Below are 22,662 nucleotides of genomic sequence, written 5' to 3'. Positions count from 1 at the left end.
AATGGTCCCTTCCAGCCAACTTTTCCCCAGTTTATATACTGGGCATGACACTCTGTGGTATGGAATATCCCTTTGGCCAGTTTGGGTCAGCTGTACCAGCTGTGCTCCCTCCCAGAATCTGGTGCAGCTCCTCACCGGCAGAGCAGGGGACACTGAAAAGTCCTTGAATGAGGGTAGGCACAACTGAGCAACAGCCCAAACATCAGCGTGTTATCAACACTGTTCTCATCCTAAATGCAAAACACAGCACTGCACCAGCTATTGGGAATAAAATGAGCTCTCTTCCTGTTGAAAACAGGACAGCAAGCTACTGGATATCTTCCATCATAATCTTAGTGTTTTCTCCATAGAAATTCTTCTAGGACTTACAAACACAAATCAGGATCGTTCCTTTATCAAAAGGGGACTCCTGCCACTGAAGAGGTGTGCCTAGTATTTATTCTTAAATACTGTGTTGTAGATTACAGTGCAGATTAGAAACTTGAGCAAGAGCAACTTGTTATGGCCAAAATTTCTGCTGAAAGATTCCATCTTCTGGGATAAGCCCTAAAGAATTCAAGGCTTGAGTGCCTGGACAATCCGTAGCTGTTTTGGTACCTTTTATATGTGATATTTCAGGATTGATTGTGATTCCTTTCCTGAGCCTTGGCCAGGAGAAGGCATGGGACAAGATGTATTGTGACAGCTTAGTGGGTAATTTGTGCCCCATTGGCTTCTCTCTCGTTCTCTGGGCCATCAGCCCAAAACATGTCATGCTACTACATAATGTGCAATTCAGCTTTATGTCCTCATGGACATTAACATCTTTAATAGAGAAACATCTTGGGCCCCTTCTTTATCCCACTAGTGATTTTGATACTCAGAGAGTTGGTGAGTTTTGATACCCAGCCCAGCAGAAGGAAACTCAGTATGGAAGGCTTGCAGAGACTGTGGAAACTCTTCTGATTCCTAATGTTGGGTCTGCAGGTAGAGGATTCCTAGACAGGATCCAGTGATTCTTTGCATGGCTTTCTGGTAGCAGTGGTTATTGCAGGGACTCTTCTGTGCAGTTTTCCACTCCACTTCTCTCCTTGTAAAGCTTCGACCTTTCATCAGAATTATAAAGGTTTCAGAGAAAGCTGAGAAGACTCAATAAGTCCATTAAATAGTTTGAGAATAATGGCAGATGAGGACACCAGTATCCTTCAGCCTGTGAAAAAAGACCCGATGGGGAGTACAGTGAAGGGCTGTAAAATCCCTAATGGCCTGCAAAGTCAAGTGCAAGAGTTACAGAGTAAGTTATAGCAGAAAGTAACAAAAGTTGTTTTGCCTGAGTGGGTCCTTGAAAGAATGCTAAGAATAAGACAGCTGAACTTCTAATTTTATCGTGTGGTTTCTTACTTCAGACTCTTTCAGTGTCAAAGGAATGGAAGGTGGCAGAAGCAGTAACAATTTTTAAATAGCTGCTGAAGATACCACTCCCTGACACTGACATGTCCATCACAAAGAATCAAAAGCTGTGATAAGACTGGGATTAGTGGACAGATGGGTGAGGACGATCTAATGAACAGAAGCCAGTATGGCTTTTATAAAGGCATCTGTCTGCAAATGTGTGGGGTTCTTGCAAGGCATCTTTGAGGATGTGGGGATATTAATTTCTAAAAGATACTTGACAGTAATCATTGCCAAAGTAGCAGTCAGAAAACAAATACAATCCTAAGAATTTCCTGTGCCTTGGTCTGACTAACAGCCAACTCTGGGAATTCTGTTAATCAAATGTAGTGTTACCACAGGAGGAGAGCACCTGATTCTAGGGTTCTGGGTCACAAAAAGAAGGAAAAAGATGGCTCACCTGAAAGCAGAAAATAGGCATTTTACTGTAGTTTGGTGGAATGTAATGGCAGGCTCCCCTGTCCTTCTGATCATGCTGACAAACAGAACTGGAATATAACTGCAAATAGAATGTTTGTTCATGGTAAATTTTATTCATAACTTAGTGCTGATGCTATACCATAAGCCAAATGTATTTGCCACCACATTGTCCCTTCCTATAGAGGAGAACTGACAGGCTGAATCCTGTCAGTTCTGCATTATTTAGCTGAATAATTTTATTAGAAATATAGGACCTCACAGCTCTGGTGGCCTACAGCATCCAGTTTCCCTTTGACTGCAGAACATCAGATTTCTCTGGTGATGCATTGGTGCATGGAGAAGTATTGACAGTAGTTTCATTTGCTCCTAGAGGATATCAGTTCTTAGAAAAGCAACAAGCATAAAGCACATCAGCATGAGTATTTGTACCTGCCATCTTATAAAGAAAATTGTATCATCCTTTTTAGAATTTTATTTTCTTAGGCAGCCAAGTGTGTCAGGCCACATTGTGCACATTAAGCACAAGGCAGGGCTCCTGACTAAGCCATATTTGGGCCAGGCACTGCAATGAGTCTGCATCCTAGGACTGCCTTTTCCTGTTCTGTTTATGTCTTCTGGCAGCCCTTGAACTCGGCATGTGAAATGTACGGTTCTGCGTATGTCTAATCTAGAGGAAAGCTGAAGTTACAGGTTTAGTGCTGCAGTAACAAGCTAACTGCAAGATTTCATCCAATCAGTATCAAAATGTTGCATGCAGTTCTTTCGTAGGTTAGGAGAAATTTCACTTATGAAGCCAAAACCAACCTGAGAAACAACTGTTGCAATTTTATAAGTTTTGCTTTCAACTGGTGATTATAAGATGCACTTGGTCCTTGTGCACATACTTCATATTTTTGGTGAGAGCCACTCTCACCTACTTACCAGAAATTGTTCTTGTAAATCTATTCCAGCTTATCATGTCCGTTTTTGAGAACAGCATGAAAGAAAGGGGCATCACTGAAAATGAAGCCTTTGACTGGGAGAAGGCTGGTACAGATATCTTGTTGTCCACTAGCACCTCAACTCCACCACAGCAGAACACCAGGCAAACAGCAGCCATGTTTGGGTGAGTGTTGCAGTTACAGCAGTCAGACAATAGACAAGCTCAGATCTTTTTTCAAAGGTTTCAAGACCATTATCATTCTTGGAAGTTGGAGCTGCATGGCAGCCACCAGTTCATCTGACTTTTTATATGTTAGTGTATGTCTTTGGTGGTGGATAGTGAGCTGAGTACAGCTGAGTGCATGCACTGCTCACACCTCCAGCACAGCTCCTCAGCCTGTTTACAGTGTGTTTCATGTGCTGCTGCAAAGGTACATTGATTGATGCTCAGAGGTGGAGATGAGTCCAGATAAAAATGGCTTGATAAGGCCCGATTGACTGGTCTGTCTGGTCTGTCTTGGTGCTTTTGGGGGCCTGATGTTAGGGGTTACCAATAATCTCCAGTAATGTTACAGAAGATAAAAGCTGTAAGGCCTGGTAAGCCTCATTTGCTCATGCAAAAGGGGAGGTTTCTTCACAGCTCAATATTGTATGAGGGGCACTTGAGAAGAAGCTTGCAGCCTGTGTATCAAGGGTCCCAAGATGCTTTCACTGATCCATCCCACTGTCTTTGTAACTTTTGTTACATGGAATCCTCCTGTTCTGATTCAGGATGTCGTATCTGGGATAAAGCTGGAATGCCTGTTTTTCGACTTGCTAATACCCCAAAAGCTGCTAAGGAATTCCTGTGGGGCAGTGTGATAGGCTTCCTTCTTTATATACTGATAATTTTACCTTTCTTCTTGTCTCTTCCACAGGGTGGTTAATGTCACTCCAGTACCCGGGGACCTGCTCCGTGAGAACACTGAGGATGTCCTACAGGGTGAACATTTGAGTGATCAAGAGAATGCTCCTCCCATCCTGTCAGGTCGGCCAGTGGAAGGTCTTGGTCAGGCTCCAAACACGGCTTTCAATGAGGGTGAAGTTTGGGAAGAGACAGATGTGAATCGCAACAAACTCAGGATCAGCATCAGCAAAGTAAACAACATTTCCTTGTCTCCTGTGACTTTTGGATGTAGGGCAATGGTTTCATAGGCTGCTAGAAGGCGCTCAGATCCACTGATGTACCATCCTATGTAGTAAGCCCAAAAAACATTGAAGAATTTTCCTGTGGAAAGGGGAAATTACAAACAATTTTTTCACAGAGTAAAGGCCATTGGGATTAATTTAGATCTTTATGCAAGTGACGTTTTGGGGGCCAGTAATGCTAAAGTGAATCTTTTTTACAATCTAGGATTTTGATACTTCAAACAAGGAAATTCTAGTCCTTGCATAGCTGATACAGTATCAGAAATGTCCCAGGCTTGCAAATTAATAAACCAAAATTTTCTTGTATTGCAGCTTCTAGGGTAAATAAGTGTAATCAGAGATGTCTTTGTAAGCCATATTTTTCTGTACCTTGAATCATCACTTATTTTTTTCTTCCTTTTTTTTAACTTTCCTTTCTAAGGATAGGACAATCTATGATAAGCATCTAACAATGGTTTCACCCCTGTGAAGAGTGAGAGAAACCATTACTTAATATTGTCATATTTCTGCATTCCAAGATCATATTAAACTTTTTTAGCTTACATAAAATGTATACTTCAGTTGATTTTCCTCATAATCTCTGAGGTGTTTCTCAGTCCTTTCTTGTAAATGTTACCTAATTTCTTGGAGGCGTCCCCAGTGAAGGTTAACTCCATAATAAATGTCAAGTATAAGAATCTGTCAATTAGTTTATTAATCAGGTTAATTTACATTTTGCAAGTAAATTAGTGGTAGGTCATCAGATACGTACAGAATCTGTTAGCAGAGAAACATTTGTCAGACGTAAAATGTTGTCAGGGCATATCAGATTGATGTCACAAACCTGTCTTTAATGGTCATTTGTAGATTGGCATGTTAAATCTGTCAGTCTTCTGGGGCAGAATCCTCTTCAGCCTCTACTGGTACAAAGTTAGTCCTTATTTCAGCAATAGAGGTATCTTCACTAGCCTTATTAGTCTCATTAGTCTTATTAGAAAACATTATGCATGGACAAGAAATAATCTAATCTAATTTACTTAAAATTCTCCAATGCAAATAATTCAGATGAATGTGTTATCGCTATGGAGCATTAGTAGGGACATTACCCAACGCTGAGAAATTATGAACCAAGTTCAAATTACTTCTTCATCTCTCACTGGTAACTCTGCATTCCCAGAAGTTTTCATTTGAAGGTATATGAAATAAGAAAAGCCTGATAGAGAAGGACAGTTCTGTTCACACAGCATACAATAAAAAAAAGAGTATTACAGAAAAATCCTAGTAACTTCAGTGTGTTGTTCTTGGCATTTCTACCACCAGGTGCCTTGATGCTCTTCAGTCAGACTTTGCACAGGAAAGTCCTTTGTGCGTGCTAGTTGTGTGTCATGTCTTAGCTAACTCATTCACAAGTCCTGTCATAACAGCAGCTAAAGGCAGGAGAGGTTTCTAGAAGCTCCACAGGACAGCCAGGTGACTCTCCTGCCAGGCACTGTGCTATTTGTTGTCAGGTTGCTGCCAAAGGAGCTTAGGCAGTTACTCAGCATGGCAGCACTTCAGCTCTGACAGGTTCTGTAGCTACACAGCAGGCTGTGCAGCAAAGCCCAGGGCAGCAAGCTCTCCAAAGCTGAAGTCCTTTCTCTCCCTGAGGCTTGTTATCTTTAGTTTGTCTCTTGCCTGTCCTTTTGCTTTGCTAGACTTATTATCTTTAGTCTGACTGTTCTCTGAGAGAGGATCGGTTTTTATTTAAGTAACAGTCACCACGTGGAGAAAAAAAGGATGCTTCAGATTTGATACCTGAGGGCACATCTTTACCTCTGCTTGTAATCTGAGGCATCTGTTGTGTCTTTCAGAACCACAAGGGCACTGGTGTGTTTAAACACCCTTCTGCTATCCACAGCATCACATCTTTCATCTTCTGGTCTCGTAGCACTAGAATTAACTGGCTCTCCCTGTCTTTTTCTTTGCATTTAGGGGATGAGTAGATCTTGTCATGTTCCTTCTCTCTAATAACTCTCTAAGATGATCCTTACTTCTCTGTGTACACAATTCAGACCTCCTTCTGTCCCACTTCTCCCATTTCTCTGTTAAGGACAGGGCTTGCTGTCACTGTTCTCCCTCACCATCCCCCAGTTCTCTGCTCTTGAATCTTACCAAGTTGATGCTACCCAACAGTTACATCAGCACTTTGCTCCATTCCACAAACACTTTTGACCTTCCCTTATCACTGACCTTCTCCTGGGCATGACTGGATTACAGATTAAATCATTATCATCTGTTCTGCTTTTCCTCTAATGCTTGAAAGTTCTCCTCCACTCTCCCTAGCTGCAAAGCTCTTTAGTTATGCATTCCAACTCCGGCTTGGGTGGTTTAGGTCTGCTAATTTATGGGCACTGACTGACTTGCCATGTCTACATTGCATGCACAAAGGCAACTGTCTGCATCAGCAGCATTTTACTGAGATGCTGCTTGTGTTCTGACCATCTGTCATTAATAGAGGACAAGGGAATGTAGGGCATGCAGCAGGGAAGGGTGAGCACTCTCCATACACATCCCCACACAGAGGCAGTGTGTTGCAGCTGATGCTGCATGGCTGGCAACACCGCAGTGTTGAATGCAAATCTTGTGCTGCTGCTGTAGCCCTTGGACCATTCTGCTTCTGTGCATTTGCCCCTCTCTTCCAAGGAGAATCAGCACTGTGGAAGGCAGAGGACAGCTGTGTTGGTCGCCTACTTTTGCTCCTTTGTCTGCTGCTAAATTAAAAAAATCAAATTTAATAAGGCCATATAAAGAGGAAATATGTACAGATAGAGTGTCCATGAGCATGTTCAGCTCCCTGCATGTCTGTGGAAAGTTCTTACAGATGTTGTGGTTGACTGGATGTCGTGGAAGACTTTGTTTAAAGGACCAAGGCTTAAACAAACAAACAAAAACACAAACAAACCAAACCACTCTGGTTATTAGGAGATGCCTTAGTCATATCAGATGCAGAAGTTTGTATGTTGCAATGTAATGCATGGACTCTGCTAAATGAATGTTGGTAAACAAGGCTCTTAGACATCTTGGATAGGCAGTAAGGGTGTGTGTACACACTAGGTTAACCAGTGAGAACTCCTTTGGATCAATGCTCAGGGTAATTGAAATGCATAGGCCACCTCATAAAGATGTTTAACTATTTGAATTTATTTTAAATCCATACCTTATTTTAATACCAGCTGATTTCCAGGGCAGAGGGACCCTGCGTCCCTTCAGACATTGCTTGTGTAGATTGTGAAAATGCAGCTGAAAGTGTATTCTAGGAGAAAGTCCAGGGCAACAGTGAAGGATGAAAATCAATGTCTTTGGCCAAACTTTGAAGTTCTTTGTGTTTACCCCCTCCAGACTCAGTGCATGGTGGAAGAGGAGCAAAGAAATGGGGTGTGTCCCAGTTCCCCTGTCCGAGTGCCTCCGGAGTCCCCGACCGCACAAGTGCGCTCCCTCCGCTACCGCCGCGTCAACAGCCCCGAGTCAGAACGGCTTTCCACAGCTGATGGAAAAGCAGATCCACATGAAAGAAGGTTTGTTTACCCTCTGTAGCCTCCTGCTGCTTTTAGCAGAGTCGTGAGGATTGACAATTGAGACCAACCTAATCAGTAGATAAGGAGCCAATGCTCACAACTTTATCTACATGACCTTTGGTTCACCTCCTCCTCTACTTCCCCTTTTCATCGTCAAAAATTTTGATGTCTCACACATGGAGGTCTTTCTCCAGAAGAGTCTGCAAGGCTTTTGGATGATCCTTGTTGAAAACACACTGCAGTTGTCCCAAAATCTGGGCAGCAGACGCTCTGGCTTTTGCAGCAAGCTGCTGGCCTCTGAGATAGGCAGAGAAGCAAAGCAAGCAGCAGATGCAGGCTAAATGAGAAACGCTGATCAGAACATGGTTTGGGATTTTTTTTTCACAACCCAGTAGAGCCTAACAAAGGGGAAAGGTGTTGCTGGGGGAAAATGGCTATCATCCTGTCTACAAAGGAAAGAGATGCTGAATTGGCTATCATGAAGCACTTCTTCATGCCATTGTAGGTTCTAAAGAAATATTTTTGTTTAAGCCTGTCTTTCTGAAGTGTACCAAGAAATGAGTGAGAAGGACTATACAGGCTTTCTCTTATGATCCCTGTCTTTAACCACAAACCTGATGTGTTTCTAATGGCTTCTTGTTGTGTCTCTAGGTCTCGAATGGATATCCCTGGCTCTCCATCACGGCTCGTGTGCTCCTCGCAGCCAGCCCAGATGCTGTCCATCGATACTGGCCAGGCTGACCGGCAGGCGAGTGGCAGGATGGACGTGTCAGCGTCCGTGGAACACGAAGCCCTCAGCAACGCTTTCCGCTCGGTGCCGCTCGCAGAGGAGGAGGACTTTGACAGCAAGGAGTGGGTTATCATTGATAAGGAGACAGAGCTGAAGGACTTCCACCCCGGTGCTGAGCCAAGCACCTCTGGAACCACAGATGAGGAGCCTGAGGAACTAAGGCCTATTGAAGATGGGGAAGAGAGAAGGCGCCTGGGGGCAGATGCTGCAGTCAGGCCGAAGACTCATGATGGGCGAAGTCGGGGTATGCTGCCTGTGACTGAGGAGGACAGTTCCCATAGACATGAAGGACCTTCTCAAACAGTGTCTGACAGTAGACATGAACAGCAGACAGGAAGTCCAGCCCATTCCCCCTTACATTCAGCACCAGCTCTCCGACAAAGGAGACGAGAATCTGAACCTACTGGTCCTCAGAGACAGGTAAGATCCCTGTACCTTGTTGCCTAGCATAGCATCATCTTAGGAAACCTCAGCTGTGCTGGAGAAGTCTTTGATTCCAAGCATGGATGCTCTTGTAAAACTCTTCTGACAGTGCTGGCAAGTATTGTGAACACTTTAGAAGTGTTCCCAATAGCCAGTGACATCCTTCTAAGGACACACTGTTACGAAGAGCTTTCGGCCATTTTGGTACAGGGACAAGAGGAGAGCACAGCTGTGATTCTGGGTATCTCTAGTCATTCCTCTTATGCTCTCCCACAGAATTTTGTTAATAACTGCTTAGTTGTATGGAGGTGTTGTTAGCAAATCTTCTCCACATAGCTTCTCAGCAGCAACAGCAGTGTATGGCAAGAGAATGCCATCTTATCACACATCAGCACTGCACAGGCCCACAGCAATGCAAATCATAAAATAACTCCCTGAAATTAATCTTTCTTCTAAATAACCTAATAAAAAGCTCAGAGTAGCCAGCACATACATCTCGTCAACCTTACTTCAATGAGAGGCATTGCCGTTACCATGTATTTACTCACAGAAATGTTCTTTACCTATCATGTTTTTTCCATATAGTTGTAGAAGGCTTTTTTCCTTTTAGTTTTGCTTTTTTCCTGTCGTCCTCTGATGCTACAAAGCAGTTCAGTTCTTACTGGGAGGTGATTTATTAGATTTATTAGCCTGGAAAAATATGATACACCAGGCTCAGAGTTCCTGTCATATCTAATCTTCATTTCTCAGAAGAAGCCTGTCCCAGAGTGTTCAGTGCAAGAGACAATCAAATTGTTGCCCTAAGAGTTTTTTGTATTTATATGTTGATGAAAATCTCTCATGCACATGGGATCCATAAGTACAGCAAAGAGCAGGCAAGTTTTGGGTTGTGTACACAGTGATACCCTCCTATGACAGACATTTGTGCAGTCTGCTTGTTCCTGTCTGGAAGATGGTAATTCTGTTTCCGCTTCCCTCTTGAGCTTATTCTCCAAGGAAGTGTTCACAGGACTGGAGCACATTAAAAGAACATCCTTCTGTTCAGGTCTTGCCCAGATTCTTCTCTTCTCTGGATCCCTGAGAGAGGTATAAGAAGAAAACCATGAATGAGACAAGAATCTATGTAAAAGGAATCAAAGCAAATCTTTGCAAATCACCAGGCAAGGTGCTCCTTGCTAAGTTGTATGAGGTTGCAACATTTACAGGAAGGGTAGAAATGCTGACAGCAGGCACGAGTGGGACTGTCCTGCTGAGCATGGAACAGAGGCAGCACATGCTTCTCTTAGAGACTGCATTCCAGTGCAAGGTTCCAAGGTGGAGGTGTTTGCTGTATAAAGCCAATCTGTTGAACGCCCCAGATACCTAGAAATTGCATAAGGCAAGATTGGCAGAGTTGGAAGGGTCTGTCTGAATTTTGTGTGTCTGTACACTTTTCGGGTTGGTCAGTGCAAGATCTGCAAGATGCAATGAACATGGTAAGAGCCAGCTGATAAGAACCAGCTGTAAACAACAGCAGGGACACTTCACTGACATATTTAGTGCGGCTAAAGAAGGCTGGAAAGGCCTTTTTGGCCAGAGTACATGCACTGCTGAGTGAAATGACTGGGGGAGTTGGATAGCACAAAGACTTGCTATCACTGCACAGTGATACTTAAAAAGCAGGCAAAAAAGATAAATTAATGGGATTGGGGGTGATTATTACTAATATTTTAGGCAGCCTTTGTTCTCCAGCAAACTGCATTTTTTTTTGTTCCTGTGTTCTAAAATGCCCTCTATTAACTCCATGGCCTACCTTTGTACGTACAGAGCAACACTGGACTTCTTTGGCTGACTGGGATTTAGTTGTTCTTTCTTTGATGTCTGGATCCTTCAGTTGCCACTGCAGCTGCGCAGTGATACTCATATTTTTCCATTTTCTGTCACAAAACCAGCTATTAACTCTCAAAGGGACTTGGTGCCTAAAGGAAAGTAGAAACCTGTTTTCCTTAGGTACAGCAAATATGGAGGGACAGATGGCTGGGACACTAATAAGAAGTTGACCAAGGACTTAACTAGTGAAAATACTGAAGGCCTCATTAGCAATGGCAGATGTTTCCTGTAGCTCATGCTTGTGCTTCTCTGGGTTTGATTAAAACTGTGATTAAGTTGTGTATGTGTGTGTGTGTGTGTGTGTGTGTGTGTGTGTGTAGGTGAGTAAATCTTCCTTATCTTTAAATATGAACTGAGCCTATAAGATAGGTAAAAATTTCACTAAATGCTGAACTACCATGACTGAAGTCATAGGCTTTGTTGTACCCATTTGTGACCTCATTCTGGTGTCCCAAAAACTGGTGATCATCCCTTGGTGTCAGTAGAGTACTCACTGAAAGCAAGTGAGGAATCCCTGCTCTAATGCTTCCTTCTGTTTCTCCAATCTCTGGCTCCGGTCTATGAGCCATCACTTGTAACTGGCAGAAAGATAGTGAATTCTGGATTGTCATAGAATCCCAGCACGGCTGAGGTTGGAAGGGACCTCTAGAGATCATCTAGTTCTACCCTCTGCTCCAAGATGGATCACCTAGAGCAGGTTGCTCAGGACAGTGTCCAATCAAAGTATCTCTGAGGATGGAGACTCCACAACCACTCTGGGCAACCTGTTCCAGTGTTCAGTCACTGTTATGGTAAAAAACTTCTTATTGTGTTTAAATGGAATTTCTTGTATTTCAATTTCTGTCCATTTCTTCTTTTACTTTCACTGGACATCACTAAGAAGATTCTGGATCCATCTTCCCATCAGGTATTTATAAATGTTGATAAGAATCCCCCTGAGCCTTCTCCAGACTAAACAGTCCCAGCTCTCTCAGCCTTTCCTTAAATGGAAGGTCTTCCAGTCCCTTCATCATTTTTGTGACCCTTTGCTGGACTATCTCCAGCGTGTCCCTGTGTCTCTTGTACTGGGCAGCTCACAACTGGAACACAGCACTCCAGGTGTGGCTCACCAGTGCTGAGCAGAGGGGAAGGACCATCTCCCTCAGCCTGCTGGCTGCACTCCTGATGCATCCTGAGGAGCTGTTGGCCCTTTTTGCCACAAAGGCACCTTACTGGCTTGTGTTCAGCTTAGAGTCCACCAGGACCTCCGGGTACTTCTCTGTCAAACTGCCACCAAAACGGGTGGTCCCCAGCGTGTTCTGTTCCTCCCCACGTGCAGGACTTTACACTTTCCCTTATTGAACTTAGTGAAATTCCTTTTTTCCCATTTCACCAGCCTATCCAGGCACCTCTGAATGTTGGCACAACCCTCTGGTGTGTCAGCCACTCCTCCCAGTATTGTGTCATCTGTGAATCTGCTGAAGGTACACTCTGTCCCATCATGCAGATCACTGATTAAGTTGTTAAATAGTAGTGGCTGCATTATCAGCCCCTTGATACACCATTAATGACTGGACTTTTTTTCTCCAAACATGATACTTTATGACCAGAAGCCCACCCAGTTTTCAGTCCAATTCACTATCTACTTATCTAGCCCATATTTCATTGTTTTGTCTATAAAGATGTTATGGGAAACAGTGTCAGAAACCTTGGTAAAGTGAAGATCAACAACCTCCCACCCAGGATTCTCAGCACAGGAAGCTCTTGGGTTCATCAGACATGATTTCCCCTTCATACATCACATGTTTGGAAATGGCTTCTTCCAGGAGGATTTGTTCCATGTCCTTTCCAGGCTGACCAGCCTTTTGTTCCCTGAGTTATCCTCATTTAGAACTCAGATGTTTCTTCAAATGTCAGTCTTTTAGAAGACAAATATTGTAGCTTAAATGTGAGAGATGGTGCTGTCCTCGCTAAAACTCTGTGGGTGTAAGAGAGAGCACAGAATGATCAGATGCTGCTGTGAGGAAAGTCAAGTACAGAGGAGGCTCTGAATAGCCTGGGGGAGTTTCTGACCCAAATATTCTCACATATTAGGTATCTCCCAGTTTCAGATGACAAGAAAATGGCTGCAGTGGAGCACAGATCTCATGGGAAGACCTGGTATAAAGGGAGAACAGAAACTATGTCCTGTTCAAGCCATTCTCTATGTGCACCACTCAGCACATCTGTTTAACAGAGCTCTAAGGGTTTACTTTAATGTATGCATTTCAGGGATGTCCTAATAAGATTCAGCTTTTTTTTATGCACTACTGTGCAGATAAAGCTATAGAAATAGATAAAGAATGACTGGAATAAAAGATTGAACCTGCACTTCTGTTTACATATTAATCCTGACACAGGGTTGCTGTTACTGCTGGAAATAATTTAAATCCATTCCTTGCAATATAATTTAAAAATCTGTCAAGTTCTTAAGAATGCTGAATAAATTCCCTGATAATTGGCAAGAGGTGGCAACTTACTGCTGCCTTCTGCACTGACAAGAATTACAAGTGTTCATACATGTGTGAGTTTTAGAAATTATTTCTGACTATAGGTCTGTGCTCATAGGTATTTCTTGACTCTCAATCTCCCCTGCTGCTAGTGCAGTTGGCATTGTGCAAAATGTTTGGGGATTTGCCTGCCTGAAACATGCCTGTCCAAATGATGTCACATCTAAAAACCACAAGAGAAGTGAAGAATGAAAGTGGGAGATGATATTAACTCTGCTTTACCTATCCTTGAATATATTCTGCAGGTTTCAGAGAGCATTTTGCTTAGGCTGTCTCTTACAGTCTTATCTCCCAGAGCCAAGAGTTTATCTGCTAGAAAAGGTCCAAATGTGAAGAGGCACTAGTATATTTTTCCTCACCAATTCAGCTGTGTAGTTAGAATCCCTCTTCAAAATCATCTTGCTCAATGCTATCTCCAGCCTCTTTTCTCTGACAGCCAGGAGAATGCCGTGAGTGGACTTGCTTTAAATTGTCCGTGTCTTGAGCCTGAGAGAGCAGCAGGGGAAAAGGTGCTTTGTGTCTTGGTTTCCTTTCCTTTCTACAGCATTGTCTGTGGGCTGCTCTGAGGGGACCTGAGGGACCATTTCTCATGGTGAGAAATGGGTATTGGCAGAGGAGGGGAAGACTCACTGCTCCTCACTCAGTTTAATTCCCATTGAGCTGCGTTTGATGCCTGTTGTAGATGATGTGATCTTTGACCATCAGCTCCTCTGTCTTCGCTCCACATGAGAAGAGGAGCTTGTCAGCTGATGGAGAAGGATGAACGTAGGGTTGGCCTCTTACACTCTTTGGATTCAGTGTCCCTGTCCATCTATGTGTTAGGAATAAAGTGTCCACAAAAGGGTGATAGTAGAAGTAATGTTCACATATGCTCTTTGTATATTTATAGATAGATAGATAGATAGATAGATAGATATCAGGTAATGGCAGTCAAAACCTTAAGTTCAGTAGACATTCCTAATTACATTTTAGATCTGTAAAATACATTGAGTTCTGTCTACATCACATTCTCCTGGGACTTCACATACGAGGTGTCCTACTGATCCTGTCCAAACAGAGCAGAATAGGCCTGATGGTAGGTGGTCCAGCCTGATTGCTGCAAAGAGATGAAGGGGGGCAGCACCTTTAGCATTGACAGAATAATTTAAGCATTAGAGCATCAGTGAAAAAAGGTGGCACATCTGTAAGCTCAGCGTCATCCTGGAGGCAGCAATACCAAAGTGCACTTACTGATGGGGTGTTGTAATGGCTTCTTCATGGCCTGGGCAAGGTCCTTGGTCCTGTGCTGTAGAGGAGCTCTCTCTGGGTAGCTGGAGTGATCCTTTGAGATCTGAGAAGTCTTTACCATGTTGGGATGATTTATACCTTGGAAATCATACAATATGCTGAACCCAAACATGGAGCAAAAATTAGGAATAAAGATTCCAGTAATGCTTAGCCGTGCAGCTTGGAAATAGCACACCCAAGGCTGAATTTCTACACTATCTATGCAAAGAAGAGATGGTTGTCTTTATGAGAAATTAGAGCTGCTGTCTAGATTTTATTTGTCTCTCTCAAGTACTCTGTATGACAGCATTACATTATTATTATCTGAGACTCTGATCTATGCAGTGACATGCAGTACATTTAGGACCGTGAATAATTGCTTTTCACATTTAATGCCAACCACGAACTGAGTAGCTCTCAGGCGCTTCTGAAGATAAGATATCTGCCTCAAAGCACTGCAAAGATATTGAAGGTGACAGGAAAGAGATGACACTGGATGACATTCAGCTCTTTCTCTAGTGCAAGGGCAACATCTCCAGTAAGGTAAGGAGAGCAGTTTTGGCTTAAAAAAACCCCAATATCACCTTATCACATTTCACCTGCAGAGACTTCCTGAAAAGAAATGCAGCACAAGGAAAGGAATGCATTTGAAAGGAAAAAAGTGATTCCAGGAAAAAGGTTCGGTTCTGGAGATTGAGACTGCTGACCCTTGTGAAAGTGCTAGTTTCATAAAAGAAGTAGAAAGGGAAGGAAGGGCTTAGCACTTTCAGGGTGAAACATCTGAAGTCATTCCTGTAATGCCTCTCTCTTCCATTCAGAGCATAAAGGGAAGGTAGGGACTGTGATCTCATCCCGACACAAACTGTCCTCAGTGTGTGTACTTCCTCCCTCTCCTGGCTATCCCAGGATTACAGAAGCAGAAAAGGGACCTAAGAGTGCATCTTCTCCTTATGTCCTCCCATGGCCCTGTGTTTTGAATTTCTCGCTGAAAGGAGAATTATACTCTGCCTGCCTTTCCAGCTGCTATCTGTCCACTGCTTACCAAAACTGCAAGCGTTAATACTCCCCCTACAGGCACTCAATCAAAAAGTATCAGGGGGCCAACAGTGTAAGTGTGAGAAAAGTCTACTAACAGCCCCCAAACTTGCTTTTTCAAATCCCTGGAGTGAGTTTTAATAAGACTTGTTGAAAGAGCCCCTGAGAACCCCTCACATTTAAATACACATAATCATTTTAGGGCTAGGTGTTTCACCTTTTATCATCCATGTGGTTTCCAAATGTGTTCAGAGTTTGACTGTTACCTATGTGCAAGATACGTGAATAGCCTAGTGACATGCCAAGATGAGCACTGCCAGTGGAACAGAGAGGTGAGGCATGTGGCCTGAAGAGCCAGAGGAGGGGACAGAGTAGCAGAGCCTGGTGTCACTCTGGCTGGGGAGAGCATGGCAGGCCCCCTGTAATGACAGGATTCCATGGTGCCCATAGCATCCCTGGGAACTGATATCCATAGAGCAGTAAGTAAGGCCCTGTGTAGAGCAAAAGCATTTTTCATCCGCCAGCGAAGATGTCCGCAGCATGCGCATCACAAACCAGGGGCGAGTCAAGTCTTTGCCTGACACCTTTTCCTCCACTCTTCTTGGTCTTTTTCAGTTGGAGGAGGACAGGCCTTCTCAGCACTCCCTCCCGAGGTACAGCCCCCTGAGAAGACTGGCGTCCTCCGTTTTCTCCTCCTCAACCCTGGAGACAGAACACTACCCTCACGTTGGTGGCACTTTCATACAGCGCAGCCGTTCGGCGGAGAGCAGCCCCGTGCGCATGCCCCACCGCAGGCACATGCCCCTCACGGCAGGAAACCACAGACTCATGCCTTCCGTCCTCCGCATTTCCAGGTCCCAGCTCCAGCAGGTGTGGGCCCGCTTCACACACAAAACATAGCCTGTTCAGGGAAGCAGCAGCCTCCATAATGCAATAATAGATCCCACCCACCCACAATGTGTCACCACTTAATGCAATATTGAATCCCAGACAACACTGGCCTAAGGTACTGTAACTTCCAAAGCCCCTGCAACCAGACCGCACAGAGACTGAAAACATCTGCCTTTCTAAACCTCCCAGCAGCCTGAGCGAGGGGCGGCAGCAAGGCCGAAGATGAGAACACAGATGGTGAACGTGTGGTGTGTGAAAGAGGTGGATGCCAGGGCTCATCTGAAAAACTCGCTCGCGTGTCCTGCGGCCTCGGGGTAGGAAGTGCAGGGCTGCCTCACTGAACACGTGCAATCGAGCAGCAAACATTGTCAAGTTATGACTGGAATGGAGAGACTGTGGAGGTATCAGCAAGCGTTACCTTCCTCAGCAAAGTGGTTCAAGCATCTCTGTTGGTATCTTACACTGGGCTGAATCTGTAGGCAGATTAACTTCATCTAGATATAGGCAGACTCCCACTCAAAGCTCACCTGAGGCAGGACCTCAGGTTTGTCCCTCTTGTGGAGTTACAATCATGTATCTCTTTGTTGCTTTGGCTTTGGAAATCCCCTTGCTTTTGTTGCAGTTTGGTTTCCATACAGTGACCACACATTTCTGTCTCTCTGGCTGTGCCTCTGTTACATGACAGTGAGACTGTTTGTCTGCTCTCCACTCCTAAGCTGCCCCAAATTTTCCTACCTGCCCCCAGAGGCACTGACTGTCAAGTTGGATAGCAAAGATTTTCTTACTGATCCAGCTGTATACTATGCTGTTTTTAAATTCCAGAAATTTTAGGCACCTGCAGCTTTTCAGTGGCAGAGCAGTCCTGCTTCTTGGCCTTGCTTGGAAATGCCTGTGATAAGAGATCTCATTTGAGAAATAAAGTGGCCTCAGCTCCTGGTATAGAGAGCCCATGAAAACCTTCCCTAAAACTGTGAATCTCAAAGGAAAAGGGAGATCAAAGTTAATTTAAGTTGCCATAAGTATGACTTATTTCCTGTGTTTGCAGAAATATATTGCCCTTCTCAGTAGAGTTGCAGGGTAAAACACCAGACTGTATGAAGACTTTCTGTAGTTAAGTGAATGTAGTAATTGTCTTCTATTGCCATGAGCCTTTGGTCTGTTCTTCTGGGAGAAGAGGCAGTATGGATGTTAAGGTTAAGGAAGAAGGGGTCATAGATGGTGCTCGGGGCTCTAGGGAAGTGCAAGTCCAAAGTAAAACATTGTGCAGAAAATATACAAGCATAGGATACAGGCAATAAAACATGTAGAAAGCTCAGACAGATGTGAGAATGGGTTGGGGTACGTGTGGGTGTTGGAAGGAGGTTGTGACATGGAGGTCTCACTGCATAGGTAGGGTGTTTCCAGTGGGCCTACAATGAACAATTCCTGCCAAGCAGTGCTTTCTGTAGGTACATCTGCCCTACCTGAGGCTCCCTTAATATTAGATTCACCCTCCCATAAGCAAGACCAGATAGTGCAGCCCCAGACAGGGTGAGTGGTGCTTCCTGAAGTTCCTAGGACCTGGCCCAGCATGTCTGCATGCGGCAGGACATGGTCTGACAGGCTGACACGCTGACAGAGCATCCTGGGAGGTGCAGGGATGGAGATGGAGGGGCCAACATGCCCTCCTTGAGAGATTCGGCACAGGTATGACCAGCCCCTTCCCACAGTCATTCTCGAATCAGTGACATCAATTTCTTTTGATTTGTCCCAAGAATATGTGTGAATGGGACAGTTTACTGTTCAGACAAAATTTTTATCTGCAATTTGTTCATGAGCTTTATTTTCTAAAAAGGTACTGGGTGTTGCCAAAAATACTTGGGCTGAATTAACCAGCAGCCTAATCCTATTTGGCAGTTCCCTTGTCAAGCACCAAGATACAAAAAAGAGCAAGGCTTTGCTCTTCTCGAAGTGGCATGAGAAGGGATAATTTCCTTAAGTAGACTCTACTCTGATGTTATTTTTTTCCAACTTCAATAGAGACTTTAATGGAACAAGAGATTCCAGAGAAAATGGAATTTGTGAAAGCACTAGACTTACATCAGTAACTCTTAATAATTTTTGTTCATAGCATCCAAAGCACTGATGTTCATTTTTCAAGGTCAATTTTAGGAATTAAAATTACCCTTGTTCTGTTTTTAAAGAAAAATCAACCAATTTTTAGTTTTGCACATCAGAAAAGGGAACAAACTGGATAACTGGGTATTTATAAACTCTAAGCCCTTTGTTCAGACAAAAACAATGACTAGCCAATAAATAGCTCCATACATAAATTTCAAAGGTCAGTGATCTATCTAATGCTACTCATCATAATGCTGCTCACATAAACTTGATACTGCTCTTGTAAGTTCAAAAATCTGGTTTATAAAGATGGTTGATTTATATAGACTCCAATAAGACTTTCTTCCAGTTTAAATTATTAATAAATTGAAAGCCAACTAGACAAACAAAATATGTTTATATGTTGCTATCTCTTACAAGAGGGGCTGTTTCTCATTAGGACTCCTGACCTCCTGCCCTTAGCTCAGCACTATTCCATGCCTTTAGTGGCTGGCAAGAAGAACAAAGAAATCACTGAGGAGAAAGTTGCAGTGACAGAAGGTGGGTGGTTTGATAAAACACTACTGACAGACTGGCTCTGCAGAAGGATCTGAATTGCTTGATAAATTGCTTGCATTCAAAGTAATGATTGCATGCACCCAGGGACAAGGTCATATTTGGAGTATGGAAGATGTAAGTCACATGTACAGAATGAGAGAAACTGTGCCCTGGGAGGTGCTGTCTCCCAAAATGAGGTGGGAGTTAGGTGAAGTAATTAGCTGCATCTAAGTTCTCACTATGCTGCTACAGCAAAAAGGAATCAATACATTGTCTGGTGTGTCAGCAGGAAAATGGAAGATGTGAGCAGAGGGAGATATTTGGTGGTGGTGAGATCACTACCAGACATCATATCCAAGTCTCGTACGGAAATTTTTGTAAAAGATTTTCAAAACCTAAAAGAGAAGACGTGGTACAAGAATGTTTGATTCTGTAAAACCTGCCTTGTAGAATAAGCTGGAAGAAATGCAGTCTGTCATTAAATACAAAACTAAAAAATGACATGATTGCTGTTAGGTGTCCCTGCCTGAAGAGAGCAAGAGGGGTTTTAACCTGCCAGGCAAAGATGATGAGTGTAAGGGCTGGAAGATAAAGTAGCAAAGGTAAACCTAGAAGCAAGATGCTCATTTTAAAGACATAGGTGTGTGTGGTAAACCACTGAAATACATTATTAAAAGACTCTGAATTTTTTGCTGTTCAGTCTCTGTAAGGTGGGATACTGGTTTCTAAACCAAACCTGTTAAACCATCAAATTTGGGCTCTATACCAGAATAATTTGACATGTTGCTGTCACCTGGGTTTTGTGGGAGGTCTTATTTCATGATCAGTATGTCTTTTACAATTTAATTCTGAAAAAATTAATTGGTGCTAATGGCTAGAATCCTGATGTTAAAGTATTATGCAAAAAGTATTAAAAATAGCCAATTTGAAGGGGTTTTTTAACATCTTCATCTAATGCTGTATTAATTACTATGGAATCTACGTCTTGTTGAGGAACAGTTGGCAAATTAAAGAAATGTGAAAAGAGATCTTTTTTATATATATGGAAATGTAATAAATTAATATTGAAACTAGTTGCGGTGCAATTCTAAAAAAACTTATGTAGATTACATTTATATTGCATTTATTTATTGTGTTTAATTTATAATGACTGCAATTATAAATGTAAATATGTCCAAAATCAGTTGGCAAAAAACCCAACTGATGGAAGGCTGTTGACGTGAAAATTGGTCCGGGGTCTGTGGGCTGAAAAGTTAGTTGCCCTAGTTATTTGTCCTTCCGTGTTTGGTAGGGTTTTTTTAGTTCTTCAGATGGAATGAGCCAGTGGGAATCAATACTAGTGAAATAAAATTCCCGTTCAGCATCACACTCTTAAGCAAATTGCGTTCATCAGAAGGGTCCAAGAACAGGATTTGCATCCTGAGGGATGTACTCTTCTTTTACATACATTGTACATAGCACTTGTTCTCCTCAGAATCCAAATTGGAAATGAGCACTCCCTCACAGAGATCATTGGCATCAGGACAGGTAGCTGTTGCTGGGATCTCATGATCTACTTCAGTGAGCAAATGTTCATCACTTTTATATACATATAAAAGCCATCTTTTTATATCTTGGCCTCTTGGCTCCTTTCACTTTCTTTCTATGCAGAACGGGAGATGTTTCCAATTTATTGCTCTCTCCTCAGCCTCCTTCCCTCAGGAAGGAGCTAGTGAGATATGATTTCTGTGCAAATGTTATGTAAATGCTTGGGTTAAGCTAGCATTGGATAAATGTGGTTATGCCAGCATGCATTCACTTTCAGGGGAGACCATTTTGGTGGGAGGGGGTTGGCTGAAAATGAGTTGCACTGACACAGGTGCAGGTCTGCAGATGCCAGTGTGCATTAGGAGCATCCTCTTGATACCCCCATGATGACAAAGTCCCTGGTGTGAGCCTGAACTTGTCTACCATTCCCATTCTTTTTTACTACTGTAGGGGGGCAGGCATGTGAAAGAGTTGTGGTGCACCACCTCTTTCACTATTTAAAGTCTCTTTTGTTGCAGTGATGAGAGAAAGTGAGGTAGAAATGCCCTGTAAAACAGCCATATTGGGTGATATAACCCCATCCTTACACTAGCTCTTCTTCATGAAGTCGCTCCTGTTCTACCACTCCTCCTCGTTGTGTGTCTCCACTTGGGCATTGTGGTGGTCAAGGCTGCAGGTCCCCCTCCCCCCCCCCCCCAGGATGGAGAAGCTGTACTTGGACAGTGGCCTCCAGGCTGGATTGAGATAAGGCAGCTGATGTTCTCCTCATTGTTCTCCTCATTGCTCATTGGGATCTTGTCATTGCTCTGTAAGCACAGACATTGCTCAGCAGCTGCCACCCAGCTTCTGTTCAAATCTGAATCTGGATGCAGGAACAGCAGCAGTTGGCTATAGCCCCAAGCTGCTGGTAGACTTCACCTGCAGAACCCCTTCACCTCACTGAGAAGTTCTCTTAGATCTAGTTGCCTCTTTGTTCCAATTTGCATCTCCCATCTCTTCCCTGTATGACAAAGTCTTTTTGCTCTGCCTTGGTTGCCTCTGTGTGTCCCACTCCACACGTTCACCTGCCCCCGTGGCTTACCTCCATTGCCATTCATGGAATCTCATCCCTCACATCGTTATTGCATCCCTGGATACCTGCACTACCTTCTGCCTTTGCCATTCCCAAGAATCTGCAGAGCATGCCTCCTGCATCGGTTTCCTATGCATTGCATCGCTCGTGGTGTGCTATAAAATCCCTATAGCACTTTGAGCAGCAAAGGAGCCTTCCCTCCCTCCAACTTCCTTGGAGGAAATTGGAAAAAAATGGCACATTTTGGCAACTGGAGCAGTCTCAGCTCTACATGGAATCTGTGTGAGGATCGCACTGTTTAAAGGCAGCTTGATTTCAAAAATGAGAATGGAAGATACCTTCCGTTTTCAAGACAGTTTCAAATCTGGGAATTCTTAGGACTTAGCAAGCTCTGCCCAATTGTTGTCTGCATCAGCAGCTAAATTTAGACAGCTGGCAGTGCTCTTTCCCTTAAGACACAGGTACCATCTGTGTTCGCAAGCCATGTAAGTAGCTGGCTGAACACCGTTTCTGTTGCTGTGAGCATGTCTCTAAATTCTGCTTAAATCAGTGCCAGGTCTCTGTGAGTGAGAAAACATCGCAACTCCAGTTGCAAACCTGCAAGTTCTTCCAAATGGATGTTTTCTAGGCTGGCAAAATTTGCTGTCCCCATTCTCCTACCTAGGAGCTGGGAGAGTGGGGAGGTTTCAAATCAAATAGGGTATTTCAAACAGCCAATAGAGGGAAATTGTAAGTGCAACAGAGCTGACACTCTTCATTAACTGCAAACTTCAACACACCAGTGTTTCCTCCTGTTGCCTGTCTTAAACTGGAGGTATCACGGACTGCTGGATTCTTTCCTGGGGATTGGTGTTCTTTACTTTGCCACATATAATGACTGTTCTTCCCTTATCAAGCCTGTGCCACTGCCATTAGGCCGCCAAAGTATCTTGTTGTTTTAAACAAGCTCTTTGTTTTTTCTTCAATTCCATTTGACACCCAACTCTCCCCAGCTGCTTCTGGAGCAGCCAGACCCAGGTGTTACACAAGAAAGCAGCATGCCTTTAAGAACCAGTCAGCCATCTTTCTTTCCTTTCTGCTATATTTTTTAGATACAGAACCTCTGGAAAGAGGCCTGTTGCTTGATCAGCC

At 43.5% G+C, this 22,662-nt stretch overlaps 1 protein-coding gene across 1 annotated transcript in view; it reads left to right on the top strand.

The window, feature by feature from the left end:
• TTBK1 (tau tubulin kinase 1) overlaps positions 1-22,662 on the top strand; it is a gene marked incomplete at its 5' end in the record, with an annotated part of 85,938 nt that overhangs the window by 47,111 nt on the left and 16,165 nt on the right. The window contains 4 exons of the mRNA XM_082302400.1: positions 2,802-2,956; positions 3,690-3,909; positions 7,318-7,493; positions 8,145-8,703. Coding sequence (XP_082158526.1) covers positions 2,802-2,956; positions 3,690-3,909; positions 7,318-7,493; positions 8,145-8,703 — 1,110 coding nt within the window. The remainder of the gene's footprint in view (positions 1-2,801; positions 2,957-3,689; positions 3,910-7,317; positions 7,494-8,144; positions 8,704-22,662) is intronic.

The sequence above is a fragment of the Coloeus monedula genome (genome assembly GCF_965178545.1).
Source record: "Coloeus monedula genome assembly, chromosome: 2".
In the NCBI taxonomy this organism is placed as follows: Eukaryota; Metazoa; Chordata; class Aves; order Passeriformes; family Corvidae; genus Coloeus; species Coloeus monedula.
Note: the sequence above shows the minus strand (reverse complement) of the source record. Positions and strands in the feature narration are given on the sequence as shown.